The sequence below is a fragment of the Rana temporaria genome, chromosome 8 (genome assembly GCF_905171775.1).
Source record: "Rana temporaria chromosome 8, aRanTem1.1, whole genome shotgun sequence".
NCBI lineage: Eukaryota > Metazoa > Chordata > Amphibia > Anura > Ranidae > Rana > Rana temporaria.
In genome coordinates this window covers 10,126,425-10,151,374 of record NC_053496.1, presented here as the reverse complement: position 1 = coordinate 10,151,374, position 24,950 = coordinate 10,126,425, and the positions used below count along the sequence as shown (strand labels likewise).

The following is a 24,950-nucleotide window of genomic DNA, read 5'->3' as shown; positions in this document are numbered from 1 at the left end:
GTGGCGCTTCCGTCGTTTTCGGCGCAGAGTATGCAAATTACTTAGATACGCCGATTCACAAACGTACGTGCACCCGGCGTTCGTTTTTTTACATCGTTTGCGTAAGGCTTTTTTGGCGTAACGTTGTTCCTGCTATTAGGAGGCGCACTCAATGTTAAGTATGGACGTCGTTCCCGCTTTGATTTTTGCATTTTTTACGTCATTTGCGTAACTCGTTCGCGAATAGGGCTGGACGGAATTTACGTTCAAGTCGAAACCAATGACGTCCTTGCGACGTGATTTGGAGCAATGCACACTGGGATATGTACACGGACGGCGCATGCGCCGTTTGTACAAAACGTCAATCACGTCAGGTCAACACACATTAACATAAAACACGCCCCCACTTACACATTTGAATTACGCGCACTTACGCCAGCCCCATTTACGCTACACCGCCGCAACTTACGGAGCAAGTGCTTTGTGAATACTGCACTTGCTCCTGTAACTTGCAGCGGCGTAGCGTAAATACGATACACTGCGCCGCCGTAAAATCAGGCGCAGCTACCTGAATCTAGCCCAATATATATATATATATGTATACTGTAGTCAGTTAATATGAACCTGTGACTCCGGGGACAAGGAAATGAATGAGTTAAGAGAATGAAGGTCTCTTTTGGGGGGGGGGGGATGTCCCTGGTGTTGGGTCGGTGGGGGGGGGATGTCCCTGGTGTTGGGTCGGTGGGGGGGGGGGGGTAAGGAGAGTGAAGAATACCTCAGTGTTTCTCAACTCCAGTCCTCAAGGCACCCCAACAGGTCAGGTTTTCAGGATTTCCATTATTTTGCACAAGTGGTTTGATCAGTTTCACTGCCTTAGTAATCACCACAGCCGTGTCATCTGAGGGAAATCCTGAAAACATGACCTGTTGGGGGGCCTTGAGGACTGGAGTTGAGAAACCCTGTTCTATGGAAGGGCTGAGGGTCTACCTTGAATGTAGTGGGAGGGGTGGAGAGATGGGCTCAGCTGTAGAACAAACACCCCAGTGAGAAGCAGCCAGTCCTCTCCGGAGTGCGGATTTGGGAAGAGGGACGGATTTGGGAAGAGGGACGGAGCGGAATTTTCTTTTTTTTTTGGCTCACATGAAGAATTTCTCTCAGCGACCAGCTGCTGCTGCTAAACCACTCCGGGTGAGTCCCCCACTTCTATCCCTTCTCTTATTGATCATCATTGGTGGTTTATTGGAACAATGGATCCCAATCTGATCCTTATCAGATATCTGGATGAGAGATTGGATCTGATTGGTCAGAGAACTTTTATTTTATGGGATTGAATTGTTGGAGGAGGTGGTTGTGTTTGTTGGATGATTGGTGGTCACTTTGCTGCCTCCAAATTAGAAACAGTGGCCCAGATTCAAGAAGCAATTGCGTCTGCGTAACCATAGTTACGCAGCGTAATTGCTTACTTGCGCCGGCGTAACGACTTCTCCTGATTCAGAAAGCTCGATACGCCGACTGCAGCCTAAGATATGTGTGGCATAAGGCTCTTATGCCCGCACATCTTAGGCTGCATTCTTACGCAGGCCGCTAGGGGGCGTTCCCGTTGTGGTCAGTGTATAGTATGCAATTTGCATACTATAACGCCGATTCACAACGTTACGCGAGCCCTGCGTACGCAGTTTACGTCTACAGTTTGCGTACGTCGGGTTTCGCATAAGGCTGCACATGCTAAAAGCAGGGGCAGCCAATGCTAAGGATACCCGTCGTTCTCGCGTCGCAAGGTTTAAATTTTACGTCGTTTGCGTAAGTGAATCGTGAATGGCGCTGGACGCCATTCACGTTCACTTTGAAGCAAATAACGTCCTTGCGACGTCATTTACCGCAATGCACGTCGGGAAAGTTTCCCGACGGAGCATGCGCTTTATGCTCGGCGCGGGAACGCGCCTAATTTAAATGATTCCCGCCCCCTACTGGATCATTTACATTAGGCGCCCTTACGCCGGGCAATTTTGAGGAGCGCCCACGCAAATTACGTGGCTACTGCTTCATGAATGAAGCGTAGCGCAAATAATTTGCGTAGGCACAGTGTAAAAAGGGTACACTGTGACTCCATAAGGAGCGCGCAGCTGTACCTGAATCTACCCCAAAGATTTTTGGATTCTATTTAATACTGAGAAGAAGAAGAAGATACAAAGTTTTGAATAGAAAAACAAAAAGGAAAGAGTCCAGGGGGACTTTATGGGGGAACTCATTTGGTACAATGTATCGTAAAAACATTAAAGTTTATTTGGTGTACAAAAAAAAAAGATACAAAGTGACTGCTGGGCTCATCCTACACAAGACCGCATCTTATCAATGAGGACTTCATAAAACGCAAATCGCGGTAAAATCGCGGCAAAAACATGTGTCAAGAAACGCAGCAAGCACCGCAAAAAGCACTGCAAAAACACTCAAAAGCAACATGCATACTGTAGATATAAATCGAGCCTAAAGCCCCTTTCACACTGGGGCGTTTTTTGGGCGTTATTCCAGTGTTTTTCGAGCGTTATTCCAGTGTTTTTTGAGCATTATTGAAGCGTTTTTCGGGCGTTATTGAAGCATTTTTTGGGCGTTATTCCAGTGTTTTTGGAACGTTATTGAAGCATTTTCTGGGCGTTATTCCAGTGTTTTTTGAGCGTTATTGAAGCGTTTTTCGAGCGTTATTGAAGCATTTTTTGGGCGTTATTCCAGTGTTTTTCGAGCGTTATTCCAGTGTTTTTTGAGCGTTATTGAAGCGTTTTTCGAGCGTTATTGAAGCATTTTTTGGGCGTTATTCCAGTGTTTTTCGAGCGTTATTGAAGCATTTTTTGGGCGTTATTCCAGTGTTTTTGGAACGTTATTGAAGCATTTTCTGGGCGTTATTCCAGTGTTTTTTGAGCGTTATTGAAGCGTTTTTCGAGCGTTATTGAAGCGTTTTTCGAGCGTTATTGAAGCATTTTTTGGGCGTTATTCCAGTGTTTTTCGAGCGTTATTGAATGGTTTTTCGAGCGTTATTGAAGCATTTTTTGGGCGTTATTCCAGTGTTGTTTGAGTGATATTGAAGCATTTTTTGGGCGTTATTCCAGTGTTTTTCTAGCGTTATTGAAGCGTTTTTCGGGCGTTATTCGAGCATTTGGCGGGAAAAGAAGTCCCCGACCCTTTCAAAAAAAAAAAAACCGCAGAGGCACAAAAATGCTCAGTTCCATAGGAAACCATGTTAAAAAATTTCCCTGCATTTCTGCAAAATGCATCAAAAAATGCATTAGTGTGAATGGAGCTCAATTGGAACAAGCTGAAGTTGGAAGCTGATTGGTTCCCAGGTGCAGCTGCACCAGATTCTGCACTCTCCCGTTTTAGTACCCCCCACCCTGTGTAAATATGTTCTGGTAATATATGTATAGGAAAGTTTTTATATATAGAAAGTCAACTTATTTTTATTCCAGGATAGTGTAGGGGAGGGGTTAGAACCTCCGCCATATTTTTAATGCTGTCTGTGTCCCCTTTGAAGAAATTCACTTCATATGTGCTGAGGCTGGCTCTGGTGGGCACTGATTGCTGGCTCTGGTGGGCTCTGGTGGGCACTGATTGCTGGCTCTGGTGGGCACTGATTTCTGGCGCTGGTGGGCACTGATTGCTGGCTCTGGTGGGCACTGATTGCTGGCACTGGTGGGTACTGATTTCTGGCTCTGGTGGGCACTGATTTCTGGCTCTGGTGGACACTGATTGCTAGTACTGGTGGGCACTGATTGCTGGCTCTGGTGACACCTTATTGTAATCAGGGCACTGATTGCTGGCACTGGTGGGCACTGATTGCTGGCTCTGGTGGGCACTGATTGCTGGCTCTGGTGGGCACTGATTGCTGGCTCTGGTGGGCACTGATTGCTGGCACTGGTGGGCATTGATTGCTGGCTCTGGTGGGCACTGATTGCTGGCACTGGTGGGCACTGATTGCTGGCTCTGGTGGGCACTGATTGCTGGCTCTGGTGACACCTTATTGTAATCAGGGCACTGATGATCTGATGAACACCTGCGGGCATGTGGGAGCGGGCATTTGGGTGCGCCGTCATATGATATCCACCCAGAACGAGAGCTCCACCGTCCCTTCCCAGCCAGTGTCATTAGTACAGTGACAGTGCATATTTTTAGCACTGATCATTGTATTAGTGTCACTGGTCCCCACCAAGTGTCAGGTATTGTCAGATTGTCCGCCCCAACATCGCAGTCCGGGTATAAGTCGCTGATCACCACCATTACATAAAAAGAAAAAATACCCTTATTGGAATTTAAATGTCTTTTAAATCTTTTGATATCAGATGGATACAGTGGGGTAGATTCAGGTAGGGGCGCGCACTGATACGACGGCGCGGCGTAGCGTCTTTACGCTACGCCGCCGTAAATTACAGGAGCAAGCGCTGTATTCACAAAGCACTTGCTCCGTAAGTTGCGGCGGCGTAGCGTAAAAGGGGCCGGCGTAAGCGCGCGTAATTCAAATGATCCGGTAGGGGGCGTGGATCATTTGAATTAGGTGCGTTCCCGCGCCGAACGTACTGCGCATGCGCTGTCCCTAAAATTTCCCGACGTGCATTGTGGTAAATGACGTCGCAAGGACATCATTGGTTTCGACGTGAACGTAAATGGCGTCCAGCTCCATTCACGGACGACTTAAGCAAACAACGTAAAATTTTCAAATCGCGACGCGGGAACGACGTCCATACTTAACATTGGCTGCGCCTCCTAATAGCAGGAGCAACGTTACGCCGAAAAAGCCTTAACGCAAACAACGTAAAAACGAACGCCGGGCGCACGTACGTTTGTGAATCGGCGTATCTAAGAAATTATCATACTCTACGCCGACAACAACGGAAGCGCCCCTAGCGGCCAAAGTTATATTGCACACAATTCTACGCCGCCGCAATCAAGTTACGTCGGTGGAGGAAATTTTTTTCAGCGTAACTGCCTTTGTGAATCGGCGTAACGCTACGCGAGCGCGGAATTCAAATTGCGGCAGGCGTATCTGGAGATACGCCGCCGCAAGAGGTACCTGAATCTACCCCATTGTGGGCTGCGGAGCTGACACTTTGATTCGGATCACTTCTTAAACAGCCCCCCACCCCCACCCCCCCCGATATCCTGACACCATCCACCCCAATGATGTGTGAAGACTGTTGGGAAAAGGGGTTGGGCCAATCACATCAGCCGCCATCTGCATTCCTTGTGGGCGTTCTGTACACAGCGTCTCTCCATGGTGGGCGTCGCCATAGTTACAGGAACGCGGCGCTGGAATTATGTGGCAGTTTTAGGAAATAAAATGGATACAAATCGCAGTAAAATTTAAAGCGGTATTACACCCCAAAAGCAAAAAAAAAATCAATATATTGCAGCTGACCAATCATTAGGTGTGGTGGCTGCATTCGTTTTTATTTTTTAAGGGTCCTTTTTCCTTTATTTTCACCTGGTGATCTGCCCAATAGGTCTGTTTTTTTCAACTTCTTTTAACAATCTGCTCTCTGGAAGATTTAACACCTTCATGACCAGGCCGTGTTTCTTTTTACCATTAATGGCGGCGATCGGCGACTTATAGCGGGACTGCGATATTGTGGCAGAAAATCTGATGCTAATTGACACTTTTGACACTACATTGATCAGTGCTAAAAATATGCACTGTCACTGTACTAATGACACTGGCTGGGAAGGGGTTAAACACCAGGGGTGATCAAAGGGTTAAATGTGTGCCTAGCCTGTGCTTGTGTGTGCACTGTGGTGTACGGGCGGCGCGCTCTGTGATTGGCATGTCCTATGGACTTGGCTGATCACAGAGCAGGGTAAAGGGCCAATCACAGCGGCCCTTTACAACGTCATCAGCTGTCAGCCAATGACAGCGGATCACGGAAGTAAACAGAAGCGAGTTATTGGTTTTTTTTCCTCCTCGCGATCAGCGTGAGGAGAATAGAAAACAGACAGTAACTGGCTTCTGTTACAGGGGCATCTGTCCCAATTTGTGCCCACCAGTGATGCTAATCAGTGCTAGCCAGCGCCACCTATCAGTGCTGCCTATCAGTACCTATAAGTGCCCACCAGTGCCACCTATCAGTGCCCACCAGTGATGCTAATCAGTGCCTCATCATCAGTGTCACCTATCAGTTCCACCTATCAGTGCCCACCTGTGCCACCTATCAGTGCCCCCGCAAATGCCACCTACCAGTTCCCACCAGTTCCGCCTATCAGTGCCCACCAGTTCCACCTATCAGTGCCCACCAGTGCCACCTATCAGTGCCCACCAGTGCCGCCAATCAGTACCCACCAGTGCCACCTATCAGTGCCCACCAGAACTGCCAATCAGTAACCAGCAGTGCCTTATCATCAGTGTCACCTATCAGTGCTGCCTATCAGTACCTATCAGTGCCCACCAGTGCCACCTATCAGTGCCCACCAGTCCCACCTATCAGTGCCCACCAGCGCTGCCAATCAGTGCCCACCAGTGTGTCATCATCAGCGTCACCTATCAGTGCTGCTGTTCTGTGCCACCCATCAGTGCCCACTAGTGCTGCCAATCAGTGCCACCTCTCAGTGCCCACCAGTGCTGCCAATCAGTGCCACCCATCAGTGCCCACTAGTGCTGCCAATCAGTGCCACCTCTCAGTGCCCCCAGTGCTGCCAGTCAGCGCCTTATCAGTGTCACCTATCAGTGCTGCCTATCAGTGCCACCTCTCATTGCCGCCTATTAGTGTCCATCAGTTCCACCTCTCAGTGCCCTTCATTGTCGCCTATCAGTGCAGCCTCGTCAGTGCCCACCAGTGCCACCTCATTAGTGCACATCAGTGAAGGAGAAATATTAGCACTGGGAAACATTTTTTGAAAGATAAAAAGTGCATTTTATTTACAACCATAGAGATCAGATCACAATGAGGGACACATGAGGAGGAATGAGGAACAGAGGGACAGAGGGACATTGCTCCCAATCAGGGACAGAGGGACAGAGGGGGTTGCCATCCGGGCCCCTGCTGGCCCGGGGCCTGCTACAACAGGGCCAGTTGTACTGGCTTATCAGCGGCCCTGGGCTTAATGACCACAGTTGTAGGCAGGACTTTCAGGCATGCCCCTTTATCTCCCCCAGTGGGCAGCATTCTGAATAGGTGATGGTGACTATGACCTCAGGTAGGCGTGATATACATGAATACCACCCCTATTTACATATGAATCCCGCCGCTATTTACATATGAATGCCGGTATTTACATGTAAACACAGGGTCTGCAGGTGAGTCACCTGTACACAACAATAGGGCAGAGCTGGGCAGCAGTAGTAACAGAACTTCACACTGAGATATCAGGACACAGCACGGGACAAAAACATCAAGGGACAAGGGAATTTAAACTGGGGTAGTTGGCAGGTATGAGGCAGCTTCGCTCGGAGTTGTGATCGCCCCTCCCCCCCCCCCACAATGACGCGCCCCCTCCCATCTCACTCATTCTTTTCCTAGAAAGCTCATCCTGTATAATGAGTAAACATTCCATTTAGAATTCCTAAAGCTTGTTGAGACGTAGAATAAATAGCGGAGGAGTTTTTTCCTAATTGCAGCTTTTTCTGGGGATGTTTTCCGCCGGTGAATGTTGGCGCGGCGTCCGTTTTTTTTCCCCGAAGGTCGTAGGAAAAAATAAGAAAAAAGGTGGTTTATTAAATCGGTCATTTGACGGCTTTGGGAGCGTTTATATGAATGCCGCTTTATATTAACAAGGGCTTCCCTTGTAGAAGTGACATTTGGTATGAGGTCAAGGAAGACGGCTGATTGGCCGTCATGGGTCACCGCCGGTCCAGAAGTAGCCAGTTCTACGTACGCTCACCGGCCACTTTATTAGGTACGCCTTTTCAATGGCTTGGTGGCACTAATTGCCCAGGGAAAGCTGGTTGCCTCCTCCCAACTTCCAAGCGGCACGTTCCCCCGGTGACACCAGATCACTTTTACTAAAAGGATTTGTCAAAAATCATCTTACCGTTTGGCACTTTTTTTTGGTGAATGGGTATGAGTACGATGTACCTGATACCCATCAACCACTTCCATACCAGGCACTTACGCACCTTCCTGCCCAAGCCAATTTTCAGCTTTCAGCGCTGTCGCACTTTGAATGACAATTGCGCGGTCGTGCTACACTGTACCCAAATGACATTTTTATCATTTTTTTCTCACAAATAGAGCTTTCTTTTGGTGGTATTTGATCACCTCTGCGATTTTTATTTTTTGCGCAACAACTAAAAAAAGACCGAAATTTTTGGGGGAAAAAATGTTTTTATTTTTTTTCTGTTCATTTTTTTTGTAAATAAGTACGTTTTCTTCATCAATTATGGGCACTGATATGGCGGCACTGATGGACACCGATGAGGTGGCACTGATGGGCATCGAGAAGCGGCACTGTGGGCACCGATAGGCGGCACTGATGGGCATCGATAGGTGGCACTGATGGGCACTGATAGGCGGCACTGATGGGCACTCATAGGCGGCACTGATGGGCACTCATAGGCGCACTGGGCACTCTTTGGTGGCGCTGATGGACACTCATGGGCAGCACTGATGGGCACTTATGGGTGGCACAGATGGGCACTGATAGGTGGGCACTGGGCATAGATGGGCACTAAGAGGTGACACTGATGGACACTGGGTGGCACTGATGGACACTGGGTGACACTATGGGGTGGCACTAATGGCATTGCTGGGCATCATTAGTCAGTGCCCATGTTGCCAGTCAGTGCCCATTTGTGGGCACTGATTGGCATTGATTGTATTCAATTTTTCTTTTTATCAATCTGTGCTCTATTGAGCACCGGGGGGCACTCCCTGGTGGTCCAGTGTGGCGACCAGAGGGGGGGCTGCGCTGATAAACAATCAGCGCGAACCCCTCCTGTCAGGAGAGCCGCCAATCATCTCTCCTCTACTCTCTCAGACGCGAGTGAGGAAGAGCCGATCAACGGCTCTTCCTGTTTACATCGTGAACAGCCGTGATTGGACACGGCTGATCACGTGGTAAAGAGCCTCCGCCGAAGGCTCTTTACCGAGATCGGAGATGCAGGGTGTCAAACTGACACACTGCATCACTGATCACCACGCTGCGCGCCCCCACGGGCGCGCGCCAGCATGAAATCCTGCAGGACGTCAATAGACGTCCAGTCAGGATTTTGCAACCACTTCCCGGACGTCAATTGACCATTGACCGGGCGGGAAGTGGTTAAGGACCGCCGCACGCCGATATACGTTGACAGAATGGCACGGCTGGGCACAAGGGCGTACATGTACGTCCCCTTTAAGAACCCAGCCGTGAATGGCGACCCGGTCCGAAGCTCCGTGACCCGCGGACCCGATCGGCGCCGGTGTCCCGCGTTCGGGTCGCAGGAGCTGAAGAACGGGGAGAGGTGAGTGTAAACAAACCTTTCCCCTGTTCTTCTCTGTGGCTTGTCACTGATCGTCTGTTACCTATCATAGGGAACGATGATCAGTGACGTCACATGCCCAGCCACGCCCCCCCCCCCCCCCAGTAAGAATCACTCATTAGGGCACACTTAACCCCTTTAGCGCCCCCTACAGGTTAACCCCCTTCACTGCCAGTATCATTTTCACAGTAATCAGTGGCATTTTTTATAGCACTTTTCGCTGTGAAAATGACAATGGTCCCAAAAATGTGTCAAAAGTGTCCGATAATGTCGCAGTCACGAAAAATAAATCGCTGATCGCCGCCATTAATAGTAAAAAAATATATATATATATTAATAAAAATGCCATAAAACTATCCCCTATTTTGTAGAAGCTATAACTTTTGCGCAAACCAATCAATAAATGATTATTGCGATTTTTTTTTTTTTACCAAAAATAGGAGGAAGAATACGTATCGGCCTAAAATGAGGAAAAAAAATGTTTTTTATATATTTTTTGTGGATATTTATTATAGCAAAAAGTAATAAATATAGATTTTTTTAAAAATTGTCGCTCTATTTTTGTTTATAGCGCAAATAATAAAAACCGCAGAGGTGATCAAATACCACCGAAACAAAGCTCTATTTGTGGGAAAAAAGGACGCCAATTTTGTTTGGGAGCCACGTCGCACGACCGCGCAATTGTCAGTTAAAGCGATGCAGTGCCGAATCGCAAAAAGGGGCCTGGTACTTTACCTGCTTAATGGTCCGGGGCTTAAGTAGTTAACATGGGGGGGTCAGGATCTGGGGGACTTCCAGATTCTGATAAGCCCCCCACCACCCTCAGACCCCGACAACCACAGTCCAGGGTTGTCGGTAGGAGGCCCATGTTCCCATCAACAATGGACAAGGTGCTTTGGGGAGGGGGTCCAGAGCCCCAAAGCACCCACCCTCCATATTCTCTTCCTGATTCTCCTCCCGGCCAATCAGGAAGCGGGTCCTGAGATCTGATTGCCCCAGGGAGTCTTAGAAATTCAATGGGGTCTCAGGACCTACTTCCAGTACAGCTCTGCGGCGAGGAGCGGCAGTTCTACAACGGATCATTGCTCCATAGCCAAACTGGAAGTAGGTCCTGAGACCCCATTGGCCGTTTGGAGTCCTAAGACTCCCTGGCTAATCTGCATCCGAAGGTAAAGAGGCCTTTGTCCGTCCATCTCCCGCGGCGGCGGGGGGGGGGGGGTTGCCACCTTCCCGTCTGTCTCCCCAAAATACTGAGCACCGCCCGCCACTGTTAGGAAGTGATTTATATTCTGTAGGGAGTTTCTGGATATGTTGCTGGTATATAAACCATAAGTACAGTTTTTTAGCCTTGATATCCGCTGATACTTTCTGAGTTTTTCCTCATGTAGATGTCTATTCTATGCCAGTAAACGTCTTATTATCTTGATTACAGGGCCCGTGTCTATGCAATGTACTGAAGACTTCTATTTCTGCCTTTTCCTCATAAAACCGAGTCTGGGATTCTCCGCCGTCATTCTTACTCATTCCGGTGAATGGAACTGTTTTTCACACCAAGAAACACTTCAAGCTGTTTTAATACGAGAATAACTGAAAAACACTGAGCAGGTGAGTATTTGTGACGTGTATCCAATTGTTTGTACAGTTTTGTGTCCATATCATAGGCGTGTGCAGGCAGGGCTGTCTTAATGAGAGAGCACACCTGGGCACTGCCCAGCGGCCCCAGCTGCACGGGGGCCCCTTTTTTCCCCCCAAAGCAGCAAGTCCTGGAGCCCACACTGCCCCAAAATTGGGGGCCCCCTGATGGCGGACAGTGATACATACACAGGGGAGGCCGTCTGCCTCCTACCTACTTGATGTCTGTTTCCCTGCACTGTCATCATTGTAGGGGCCCCAGAGCATTACTTTGCCCAGGGGCCCATGATGCTATTAAGACGGCCCTGTGTGCAGGGGGTGTGTCGGGCGTGCCCGGGCACACCCTAATTATCCCTTGCACTAGCTCCATCCAGTGTACAGGAGTGCGCGAGGCTCATGGGCACAAGGGAAGGGGGACCCACTGTGCCTTGTCACACACTACACAGTAGTAATCCATTATACCGGTATTTATCTGCAGCTCTGGAGAGCACCCCCTTTCTCTCTAAACCCCCCCTCTCTCACTCTATCTCCCACCCCTCTCCCCCCCCCCCCCCCCCTCTCCCCCCCCCTCTCTCTCTCCCTCCCCTTCTCTCTCTCCCCCTCCCCTCTCTCTCTCCCCCTCTCACTCTCTTTCCCTCCCCCTTGTCTTCCCCCTCTCTTTCTCCCCCCCTCTCTCCCCCTCCCACCCCTCTCTCACCTCCTCTCACCCCCTCTCTCTCTCCCTCCCCCTTTCTCCCCCTCCCCTTCTCTCTCCCTCTCTCTCTCACTCCCTCTCTCCCCCTCCCCTTTTCTCTCTCCCCCTCCCCCTCTCTCTCTCTCCCTCTCTCTCCCCCTCTCACTCTCTTTCCCTCCCCCTTGTCTTCCCCCTCTCTTTCTCCCTCCCCTCTCTCCCTCCCCCTCTCCTCCTCTCTCCCCCCCCTTCTCTTCCTCTCACCCCCTCTCTGTCCCTCCCCCTCTCTCTCTCCCTCCCCCTCTCTCTCCCTCCCACTCTCTCTCCCTCTCTCTTACCCTCTATCTCACCCTCTCTTTCCCCCCTCTCTCTCCCTCCCCCTCTCCTCCTCTCTCCCCCCCTTCTCTTCCTCTCACCCCCTCTCTCTCCCTCCCACTCTCTCTCCCTCTCTCTTACCCTCTATCTCCCCCTCTCTTTCCCCCCTCTCTCTCCCTCCCCCTCTCCTCCTCTCTCCCCCCCCTTCTCTTCCTCTCACCCCCTCTCTCTCCCTCCCCCTCTCTCTCCCTCTCTCTTACCCTCTATCTCACCCTCTCTTTGCCCCCTCTCTCTCCCTCCCCTCTCCCCCCCTCCCCCTCTCTCCCCCCCTCACTCTCTTTCCCTCCCCCTCTTTCTGTCCCTCCCCCTGTCCTCCCTCTCACCCCCTTTCTCTCTCTCCCTCCCCCTCTTGCTCTCTCTCCCCCTCTCACTCTCTCCCTCCCTCCGTCCCTCTCTCTCACCCCTCTCTCTTTCTCCCCTTTCCTTCTCTCTCTCCCCCCTCTCTTTCCCCCTCTCTCCCCTTGTCTCTTTCTCCACTTTCCTTCTCTCTTGCTTCAAAAATAAAATAAAATGCAGCCACTGTGCCCCATCAATTGCCGCCAGTGTGCCCCATCAATTGCCGCCAGTGTGCCCCCCCCCCCCCACCTGGCACTCTCCTGTCTCGGGTCAGCGCATTCCTCCACGCTCCCTCCGAGTCCTCGATGTCTTCTCCCGTACTCTTCTGCTATGATTGGACGCCTAATAGGTGTCCAATCACAGCGCCTGTCGCTTCAGCCAGTCAGGTGACAGGTAACCAGACCCAGTGCACCTGATTGGTTGAGAGGCAGGTCAGTGTTAGGGAAGCAATTTATTCGATGCCTTAACACAACGCTGTGTAAACAGCAAACGCACAGCAGTTGCGCCCACTATTTAACAATTTGGAAGCCTATTAGAGCCCATGGCTTTAATCAGGCGTTTCCTAAACACCCCCGCTGCTGTAACTCAATTGCGCGGCGCCCAACAAGGGGCCCGACACCTGCAATGCATGAATCTATCTATTGTTGATTGACGGTTGCAGGAGAGAGGGGGAGGCGCTCCTGCACCCTCTATGGACGCACCGCCACTGGTTGTGAATCGGTGAAGAGTGGGGCGGAGTTTACAGATGAAGGGGGTGAATCTTAAACAGGAAGGGGTGGGACAAATTTAGATGGGAGGGGTTCCCCATTTTATTCTTGCCTAGGGCAGCACCAAACCAAAATTCACCACCGTATAGGGGGGCGATATGTTTGGTTGCATTCTCATGGGGGTTGAGTTTCACCCAAACCTGCACTTAATCAGGATTGACCATTGTCACTGCCATTGTCACTCTGCAACTTAAATTTTCACCAGGACAGAAGATGATGGTAAATCCTCCAGTGGAGATATCTGTCCTGGTGGCCACCATCTAATAAGAGGTTTCCACTCATTCGGGAAGATTTAAAAATGTGGTCGGGGTTTTAGTGGTTCCATATTACATAGGAGGTGAGGTTGAAACAAGTCTATCAGGTCCAACCTATGTGTGTGATTGTATGTCAGTATTACATTGTATATCCCTGTATGTTGTGGTGGTTCAGGTGCTCATCTAATAGTTTCTTGAAACTGTCGATGCTCCCCGCTGAGACCACCGCCTGTGGAAGGGAATTCCACATCCTGGCCGCTCTTACTGTAAAGAACCCTCTACGTAGTTTAAGGTTAAACCTCTTTTCCTCTAATTTAATGAGTGTCCACGTGTCTTGTTAACCACTTAAGGACTTAACCACTCCTACACATATACGTTGGCAGAACGGCACGGCTGGGCACAAGCACGTACAGGTACATCCTCTTTAAGTGCCCAGTCGTGGGTCGCAGGCACGCGCCTGCGACCCGGTCCGAAGCTCCGTGACCGCGGGACCCGATCGCCGCTGGAGTCCCGCGATCGGTCCCCGGAGCTGAAGAACGGGGAGAGGTGTGTGTAAACACTGTGGCGCTGTCATTGATCGTGTGTTCCCTTTTATAGGTAAACACAATCAATGATGTCACACATCCAGCCCCGCCCCCGTGCAGTTAGAAACACATATGAGGTCACACTTAACCCCTTCAGCACCCCCTAGTGGTTAACTCCCAAACGGCAGTTGTCATTTTCACAGTAAACAATGCATTTTTATAGCATTTTTTGCTGTGAAAATGACAATTGTCCCAAAAATGTGTCAAAAGTGTCCGAAGTGTCCGCCATAATGTCGCAGTCATGAAAAAAAATCGCTGATCACCGCCATTAGTAGTAAAAAAAAAATTATTTATAAAAATGCAATAAAACTATCCCCTATTTTGTAAACACTATACATTTTGCGCAAACCAATCGATAAACGCTTATTGCGATTTTTTTTTTTTAATACCAAAAATATGTAGAAGAATACGTATCGGCCTAAACTGAGGAAATTTTTTTTTTATATATATTTTTGGGGGATATTTATTAAGGCAAAAAGTAAAAAATATTGCATTTTTTTAAAAATTGGCGCTCTATTTTTGTTTATAGCGCAAAAAATAAAAACCGCAGAGGTGATCAAATACCACCAAAAGAAAGCTCTATTTGTGGGGAAAAAAGGACGCCAGTTTTGTTTGGGAGCCACGTCGCACGACCGCGCAATTGAAATCGCAAGTTAAATCGATGCAGTGCCGAATCGCAAAAACTGGCCTGGGCATTTAGCTGCATTTTGGCCCGGGTCTTAAAGGGGTGGTTCCACCTAAAACTCATTTCTAGCAATATATTCGTAAGACCCGTTACACTGCGGGTAGGCTGGCTTCTTTTTTTTTTTCCCCGTACATACCGAGATCTCGGGGGTCTCGTCCCTAGGCGGTGGGCGTTCCTATTTGATTGACGTTCCTCGGACGGGCGCATACGTGACGTCACGACTTTCCGAAAGAAGCCGAACGTCGCCGCGCAGGCGCCGTATAGAGTCGGCTCTATACGGCACCTGCGCGGCGACGTTCGGCTTCTTTCGGAAAGTCGTGACGTCACGTATGCGCCCGTCCGAGGAACGTCAATCAAATAGGAACGCCCACCGCCTAGGGACGAGACCCCCGAGATCTCGGTATGTACGGGGAAAAAAAAAAAGACACTGCGGGTAGGCTGGCTTAACGGGTCTTACGAATATATTGCTAGAAATGAGTTTTAGGTGGAACCACCCCTTTAAGTGGTTAAACTCCCTTCCGCAAAAAAGTTTTCTCCCTATTGTGGGGTCACCAGTACGGTATTTGTAAATTGAAATCATATCCCCTCTCAAGCGTCTCTTCTCCAGAGAGAATAAGTTCACAACCTTTCCTCATAACTAATATCCTCCAAACCAGGGGCGTAACTAGAAATCACAGGGCCCCATAGCAAAATGTTGTATGCCCCCCCCCCCCCCTCCAAAAAAAAATGAACTAATGCCATTGAACAACACATTACTACACTCATGTGGCACAGTACCCAAGCAACAGCTTATATTCATTTTGAACAGCAAAACAAAAATTTAAATAACCATATAATAAAGAAAAAAAGAAAAAAATAGTTTGGGTGCAACGTCCCACGACCGCACGATTGTCAGTTAAAGCGACGCAGTGCCGAATCGCAAAACGTGCTCTGGTCAGGAAGGGGGGGGGGGGGATTCTTCTGGGGCTGAAGTGGTTAAAATGACAAGGCTAGCATACTTCAGTAAATCCTGACAAATACCGTACATATGATTCACATAGTGGGAATGACACAGTATTTGAAATCTTCAATACGTTTGTAGAGAGATAAATGTATGACGTTTACCATTGCCACTATTGCTATTACTGCTGATTTTTTATTTTTTTTGCCATTTTTTTCTACAAGGACAAAAATAAAAATTCTCACTTGAATACAGGGTTTTTCCCCCCCCACAGGACACCTTACGGATACATCAAACTGGCAATGTTAGCAATCTAATCACAAACCTGTAATTCTGTGAACAACAATTTCTTATTGTGAACAGTATTGCAGCTTTTATGTTCATTTAGGTCAACTGAAGATCAGTAAGGGCTCTCCACAGCATACTGAGTCACCTACCTTAGCAGCCTCAGCCTTAAGTTGGTGTGCAGTCACAGCAGGGCAGGCACTGGCAGTCAGAGGAGCCGAGGAGAGCCGTGCGGCGGCCGAATTGTAATTCCCGCCGTGGAGCCTGCAGCGCCTATGATGGACGTCACACGTCCCACCATTGGCGCTACAGACTCCAGAAGGCGGGGCAGCATCCGAGTACATTGTTAGCCCCGAGCGTCTGGGAGTCAGGACCATCTGATGCCGAAAGTGGCCGAGTGCCGTCAGCGGCGAGTACGGCACTCGGCCGTACTCGGTAACACTTGGCGCTGACGGCACTCGGCCGCACTCGGCAACCTTCGGCATGAGATGGTCCTGACTCCCAGACGCTCGGGGCTAACAATGTACTCGGATGCGGCAAACACTCTGGGCTTTTTCTTCATCCTCACCGGTAGGGTTGTCCCGATACCACTTTTTTAGGACTGAGTACAAGTACCGATACTTTTTTTCATGTACTCGCCGATACGGAATACCGATACTTTTTTTAAAATGCAGCCATGTGTCCCCAAATGCAGCCTTGTGTCCCCCCCCATATGCAGCCACGTCTCCCCCCCATATGCAGCCACGTTTTCCCCCCATATGCAGCCACGTCTCCCCCCATATGCAGCCATGTCCCCCCCCCATATGCAGCCATGTCCCCCCCATATGCAGCCATGTCTCCCCCCCCCCATATGCAGCCATGTCCCCCCCCATATGCAGCCATGTCCCCCCCCCCATATGCAGCCATGTCTCCCCCCCCATATGCAGCCATGTCTCCCCCCCCCATATGCAGCCATGTCTCCCCCCCCATATGCAACCATGTCTCCCCCCCCCACATGCAGCCATATCTCCCCCCCCCATATGCAGTCATGTCTCCCCCCCCATATGCAGCCATGTCTCCCCCCCCCCATATGCAGCCATGTCTCCCCCCCCATATGCAGCCATGTCTCCCCCCCATATGCAGCCATGACCCCCCCCCATATGCAGCCATGACTCCCCCCCATATGCAGCCATGTCTCCCCCCCATATGCAGCCATGACCCCCCCCATATGCAGCCACGTCTCCCCCCCCATATGCAGCCACGTCCCCCCCCCATATGCAGCCACGTTTTCCCCCCATATGCAGCCACGTCTCCCCCCATATGCAGCCACGTCTCCCCCCCCATATGCAGCCATGTCCCCCCCATATGCAGCCATGTCCCCCCCCCCATATGCAGCCATGTCTCCCCCCCCATATGCAGCCATGTCTCCCCCCCCATATGCAGCCATGTCTCCCCCCCCATATGCAGCCATGTCTCCCCCCCATATGCAGCCATGTCTCCCCCCCCACATGCAGCCATATCTCCCCCCATATGCAGCCATGTCCCCCCCCATATGCAGCCATGTCTCCCCCCCCCATATGCAGCCATGTCTCCCCCCCATATGTAGCCATGACCCCCCCCCATATGCAGCCATGACTCCCCCCCCCATATGCAGCCATGTCTCCCCCCCATATGCAGCCATGACTCCCCCCCCATATGCAGCCATGTCTCCCCCCCATATGCAGCCATGACTCCCCCCCCCATATGCAGCCATGTCTCCCCCCCATATGCAGCCATGACTCCCCCCCCCATATGCAGCCATGACTCCCCCCCCATATGCAGCCATGTCTCCCCCCCATATGCAGCCACGTCTCCCCCCTCCCATATGCAGCCACGTCTCCCCCCATATGCAGCCACGTCTCCCCCGCCGTCTAGCTGATCGGCGCTCAGGCCAGGGAACATAACAGCTTTCATTTGAATAGCTGCTGTTCCCCGCCGCGTGTCGTCATGGCCCCTCCCCCTTGTCCGGGCACTTTGATAGACAGATCACCTGTCCAACCCTGGAAAAAAATGCCCGACATGGGGGAGGGGCCATGATGACGCCACCTCCACTCTGCCTTCCTCGCTGCCCCCTCAGTCTCCTCTCTGATCGGTTCCCGCCTGCTCTCCGCCCCCTCTCCGCCCGCTCTCCGCCCCCACTATCCAGATTAGGCATCGGGAGCATTTGCGCGAGTACAAGTACTCGCGCAAATACTCGGTATCGGTCCCGATACCGATACTAGTATCGGTATCGGGACAACCCTACTCACCGGGCCCCACTCGGCTGCGGGCCCCATAGCGCCCGCGTGGGTCGCTATGGCGGTAGTTCCGCCACTGCTCCAGACCCTTTATTAGCTTTGTTGCCCTTCTTTGTACTCTCTCCATTTCCAGTACATCCTTCCTGAGGACTGGTGCCCAGAACTGAACGGCATACTCCAGGTGCGGCAGGACCAGAGTCTTGTAGAGCGGGAAAATTTTATCCAAAACCAAAAAAAAAAAAAAGTTTTGGCAATACATATACTATTAACAGTTTTTGAAGCAAGATCCAAAACACTCTTTTCCGTGTAACTGTTCTTCTTCTTATTGCCCATTGTGAGGTTGAGGTCACTTTGCCCAAGGTCAGACGCGGCAATAAAATCTTGTGTGGTGGTGCCCTCAGGACTAAAACTTTGTTGGGACAATCTGGAAATGTAGACTCTCCTTTACTGTTTCCTACGGCCTCTCAGGATGCCGATCTTCTCATAACAATGGATTGTTGACTTAAATCTGAAAGAAGAAGCCATCCATTCATCCATCTTCTCGTCAATCTGCTGCCCCGTCTTTGACCTTTTCCTTCACAAAAGCTTTCTGGAGCTCCTGGTCTTTAGACTTCTAATTTGCTGCCTCCCTGCTCTTCTCTTAGATCCTCTTATGTGTGAATCTGTCGCATCGTATTTTAGACGTTTCCAATATATATATATAGAGAGATTTTAGGTTGTTGATATTGTTGGTTGTCTTTATAGATTTATTTTCTAAGACAAATCTTCAGAAGTTTGCTCTGTTTTTTTTTTGTATTTCCTTGGCCTTGCTGTGACCACACACATAGATGAACGAATGGAGAACGTAGATTTTTTTTTTTTCACTTTCTTGGTGATGACAGTTTGGGGGGGGGGGGGTGTCAAAGATTTCGACTTTATGTCATAAGATGAACATTGTTATTTGCTGCTGATGACAAACATAGCTCCCGAATGTAAAGCCGACACACTACTGTCATCAACGTTGTGTATGTGCCACCCGCGACAACACAATACTATGAAAACACATATATAATGGGGCAGATTCACAAAGATCTGCCCCGGCGCATCGTATCCGAGATACGCTGCGCCGCCGTACCTTACCTGGCTTTAAATCGAATCCTGGAAGAATTTGCGCCGTAAGTTTCGGCGGCGTAGTGTATCTCTGGCGGCGGAATTCAAATCGGCGATTAGGGGGCGTGTTTCATTTAAATGAAGCGCGTCCCCGCGCCGAATGAACTGCGCATGCGCCGTCCCTAAATTTACCGCCGCGCATTGCGCTAAATGACGTCGCAAGGACGTAATTTTTTTTAACATAGACGTGAATTACGTCCATCCCGATTCACGGACGACTTACGCAAAAAAAAAAAAAATTCAAAATAAACGCTGGAACGACGGCAAGTCTAACTATACGCCGCAAAACACAAGCTTTAACTATACGTCGGAAAAAGCCGACTAGAGACTACGTAAGAGAATGCGACGGCCGCGCGTACGTTCGTGGATCGTCGGAAATAGCTAATTTGCATACCCGACGCGGAAAACGACACAAGCTCCACCCAGCGGACGCCGAAGTATTGCATCTAAGATCCGAAGGCGTACGAAGCCATACGCCTGTCGGATCTAACCCAGATGCCGTCGTATCTTGGTTTGAGGATTCAAATTAAAGATACGACGCAGGTAATTTGAAAGTACGCCGGCGTATCAGTAGATACGCCGGCGTACTCTCTTTGTGGATCTGCCCCACTGTGTATAGGTAAAAATATATATGATGTCAAAAGTATTGGGACGCCTGCCCCTACAAGCACATGATCCTAGTGGCATCCCAGTCTTAGTCCGTAGGGTTCAATATTGAGTTGGTAATGTGTTGGGATCTATACTGGTATGGACTGGGTAATGTGTTGGGATCTATACTGGTATGGAATGGTTAATGTGTTGGGATCTATACTGGTATGGACTGGGTAATGTGTTGGGATCTATACTGGTATGGACTGGGTAATGTGTTGGGATCTATACTGGTATGGACTGGGTAATGTTTTGGAATCTATACTGGTATGGACTGGGTAATGTTTTGGAATCTATACTGGTATGGACTGGGTAATGTGTTGGGATCTATACTGGTATGGACTGGGTAATGTGTTGGGATCTTTACTGGTATGGACTGGGTAATGTGTTGGGATCTATACTGGTATAAACTGGTATGGACTGGGTAATGTGTTGGGATTTATACTGGTATGGACTGGGTAATGTTTTGGGATCTAAACTGGTATGGACTGGGTAATGTGTTGGGATCTATACTGGTAGGGACTGGTATGGACTGGGTAATGTTTTGGGATCTATACTGGTATGGACTGGGTAATGTGTTGGGATCTATACTGGTATGGACTGGGTAATGTGTTGGGATCTATACTGGTATGGACTGGGTAATGTGTTGGGATCTATACTGGTATGGACTGGGTAATGTGTTGGGATCTATACTGGTATGGACTGGGTAATGTGTTGGGATCTATACTGGTATGGACTGGGTAATGTGTTGGGATCTATACTGGTATGGACTGGGTAATGTTTTGGGATCTTTACTTGTATGGATTGGGTAATGTGTTGGGATCTATACTGGTATGGACTGGGTAATGTGTTGGGATCTATACTGGTATGGACTGGGTAATGTTTTGGGATCTATACTTGTATGGACTGGGTAATGTGTTGGGATCTATACTGGTATGGACTGGGTAATGTGTTGGGATCTATACTGGTATGGACTGGGTAATGTGTTGGGATCTATACTGGTATGGACTGGGTAATGTGTTGGGATCTATACTGGTATGGACTGGGAAATGTTTTGGGATCCTTTACTGGTATGGACTGGGTAATGTGTTGGGATCTATACTGGTATGGACTGGGTAATGTGTTGGGATCTTTCCGGTATGGACTGGTTAATGTGTTGGGATCTATACTGGTATGGACTGGTATGGACTGGGTAATGTGTTGGGATCTATACTGGTATGGACTGGGTAATGTGTTGGGATCTATACTGGTATGGACTGGGTAATGTGTTGGGATCTATACTGGTATGGACTGGGTAATGTGTTGGGATCTATACTGGTATGGACTGGGTAATGTGTTGGGATCTATACTGGTATAGACTGGGTAATGTGTTAGGATCTATACTGGTATGGACTGGGTAATGTGTTGGGATCTATACTGGTATGGACTGGGTAATGTTTAAGGAACAAAAGTTTTTTTTTTTTTTATTGAACTTTATTGTAATCACAAGGGATGAGCAACATCCCTTGTGATAGCATGGGCCATGACAGGTCCTCTTTATGGAGAGATCTGGTTTCTTTTAGACATACAATATATTACCAAAAGTATTGGGACACCTGTCTTAAGGTGAAAAAACATCCGACGGTACCGGCCACCCAGAAACCCCCGTTTTACTTACCTGACCCCTCGAAAGTCCCGGGCGCGTCCATGTGATCGTCTTCGGTTCCCAGCCTGGCCGTTGATTGGCTAGGCTGGACGGATTGATAGCAGCGCAGCCATTGGCTGGCACTGCTGTCAATCACAGCGGATGACGCGACGCGCCGGGGGGCGGGGCCGAGTGATACAATCAACGGCTATGCCCGCCGCTGTATCACGGGAGCGCGCTCGCAAAAGCTTTCCACCATGCTCGCTCGCTCGCATGAAGGTGGAAAGCTTTTGCGAGGAGGAGCCGAGACAGCTGCCGAGGGACCCCAGAAGACTGGATTCGGGGACACTCTGTGCAAAACGAGCTACACAGTGGAGGTAAGTATAGCATGTTTGTTATTTAAAAAAAAAAAAAAAGTTTGCCTATAGTGACCCTTTAACCCCTTAATTACAACACCCCCCCCCCCCCCCAGGGCAGATCCCCAGAGCCATTTATATCCATTGTACATCCATCACGGGTTGTATTGCTCGGAGGTTGTAGACGGAAAGAGAGCAAATCTTTTCCACGCTTCATTTAGTGACCCTTCCACCTCTAAGACAATAGAGATTGGGACAAATCAAGTGTTCTGTATTCCGGTCCTCTATGGGGAGGTAATAGACCCGGAGTGATCGCCGCCATGATTCCCACAGATGGGCCGCATCCCATGTGAAGGATTTCTGATGGCAAAAGTGCTTCGGGAAGGAGTATTTTTAATAAAGCAGGCGAGAGGAAATACATTTCTTGAGACGGAAAAATCTCGAAGAAAAAAGAAAGAAAGTAAAAGCGATATTATGGCGGCGATACAAAAAGCGTGAGCATCGCTGTGGTTTTATAACAAAGAATAAGGCCCCTTTCACAGTGGGGCGGTTTGCAGGCGCTATTGCGCTAAAAAATAGTGCCTGCAAACCCACCAAAAACAGCGGCTGCTGTTTCTCCAGTGTGAAAGCCCCCGAGGGCTTTCACACGGGAGTGGTGCGCCAGCAGGACCGCCGCTCCAAAAGTCCTGCTAGCAGCATCTTTGGAGCGGAGAGAGGAGCGGTGCGTTTACCGCTCCTTCCTATTGAAAGCAATGGGAAACCGCAGCTATTTCGCCAGTAATGCGCCATTAAGGGGGTTGTAAAGGTACAATTTTTTTTCCCTAAATGGCTTCCTTTACCTTAGTGCAGTCCTCCTTCACTTACCTCATCCTTCCATTTTGCTTTTAAATGTCCTTATTTCTTCTGAGAAATCCTCACTTCCTGTTCTTCTGTCTGTAACTCCACACAGTAATGCAAGGCTTTCTCCCTGGTGTGGAGTGTCGTGCCCCTCCCTTGGACTACAGAAGAGTCAGGACGCTCTCTACGTTGCAGATAGAGAAAAGAGCTGTGTGTTAGTGGGCGTCCTGATGGTTTTCGACTGTTGTCTTGCAAAACAAGCAGAATTCAGGCCAAAGCGGGGTGCAGTACCACTTTTGGCGTGAGGTGGGGGGTGCCGGAGCCGAACGGCCACCGATCGTCGCCGTTCGGAAATGCACGGAAAGGCCCGAGGACAATTCGGCTGACCTTGGCAAACCTTGGAAAGGCTCATCTTTCCAAGGTTTGCCGGGGTCAGCCTAACTGTCCTTGGGCCTTTCTGGCTGTTTCTGAGGCTCGCCGCCTCTGGCCGCATTCGGTATTGCACGCCATTGAAGTCAATGCGGAACAAATTATTTTAGTTTCCAGTGACTTCAATGGGGAAACTCGCTTTGATATGCGAGTACTTTGGATTACGAGCATTCTCCTGGGACGAATTATACTCGTAATCTGAGGTTCCACTGTAGTTAGTTGGTGGCCATGACACCTTGCATAGTCACTTTGTAGCGCTATGTAATGCACTTCTCCTGCACACTTCCTAAATTATTTTCTTTGTTTTTTGTCATTAGGAATAATTACGGAAATAAGCCACCTGTTAATCCCTGTGAGACAAAGTCATGAAGATCTTCCAGCGCGCCGCGTGTTTATTTATTGGATCACTATCATGTCTAATAGACTTCTGCTTCCAACAACTCCAAGCGGGCGCTCCTCAGATCCAGCTTCGCTTGGTTGGAACATCGAGGGTCCCCAACGAAGGTCGCCTGGAGGTTCTGTATAATGGTCAATGGGGCACTGTGTGCGATGATGACTTCAACGTGGAAGTGGCAAATGTGGTCTGCAGGCAACTGGGCTTTGAGATGGCCATGAACTGGGCGCACAGTGCAAAGTACGGACAAGGGGAAGGTAATGCAGAGATTTGTACTATTGGTATAGATTTATTCTTGTGATAAAATATGAGCTGGAAGTACTCTAGAAAGCAAAAGTACCCTCCACAAACAAACTGAGCTCCTAATCACCCTAATCACCCCATGCGCATTTGTGTTATCCACGGCCGGTGCAAGGATTTTTGCCAACTCAGGCGAAGGTGCATTTGCCGCCCCCCCAGCACGCACACAAGCGCACACGCGCACACACACCATACATTACAGTGGGGATCGAAAGTTTGGGCACCGCAGGTAAAAAATTGTATTAATGTGCATAACGAAGCCAAGGAAAGATGGAAAAATCTCCAAAAGGCATCAAATTACAGATTAGACATTCTTATAATATGTCAAAAAAAGTTAGATTTTATTTCCATCATTTACACTTTCAAAATGACAGAAAACAAAAAAATGGCGTCTGCAAAAGTTTGGGCACCCTGCAGAGTTAATATCTTGTACTGCCCCCTTTGGCAAGTATCACAGCTTGTAAACGCCTTTTGTAGCCAGCCAAGAGTCTTTCAATTCTTGTTTGAGGGATCTTTGCCCATTCTTCCTTACAAAAGTCTTCCAGTTCTTTGAGATTTCTGGGCTGTCTGTCACGCACTGCTCTTTTAAGGTCTATCCATAGATTTTCAAATTATGTTGAGGTCAGGAGATTGTGAAGGCCATGGCAAAACCTTCAGTTTACACCTCTTGATGTAATCCCCCGTGGATTTTGAGGTGTGTTTAGGATCATTATACATTTGTAGAAGCCATCCTCTCTTTAACTTCAGCTTTTTCACAGATGGCATCAAGTTACCATCCCAAATTTTCTGAAATGTTATTGAATCCATTTTTCCTTCTACTCATGAAATGTTCCCTGTGCCACTGGCTGCAATACAACCCCAAAGCTTGATTGGTCCACCCCCATGCTTCACAGTTGGACAGAGGTTCTTTTCATTAAATTATGTGCCCTTTCTTCTCCAAACGTACCTTTGTTCATTCCGGCCAAAAAGTTCTATTTTAACCTCATCAGTCCACAGAACTTGTTTCCAAAATGCACCA

At 49.1% G+C, this 24,950-nt stretch overlaps 1 protein-coding gene across 1 annotated transcript in view; it reads left to right on the top strand.

Annotated features, from left to right (window-relative positions):
• The first annotated feature begins 1,020 nt into the window (after positions 1–1,020).
• Positions 1,021–24,950, top strand: part of LOXL4 (lysyl oxidase like 4) — a 155,065-nt gene continuing 131,135 nt past the window's right edge. The window contains exons 1-3 of the mRNA XM_040361279.1: positions 1,021–1,167; positions 10,845–11,017; positions 23,556–23,889. Of these exons, the coding sequence (XP_040217213.1) occupies positions 23,604–23,889 (286 nt within the window). The 5' untranslated portion in view covers positions 1,021–1,167; positions 10,845–11,017; positions 23,556–23,603. The remainder of the gene's footprint in view (positions 1,168–10,844; positions 11,018–23,555; positions 23,890–24,950) is intronic.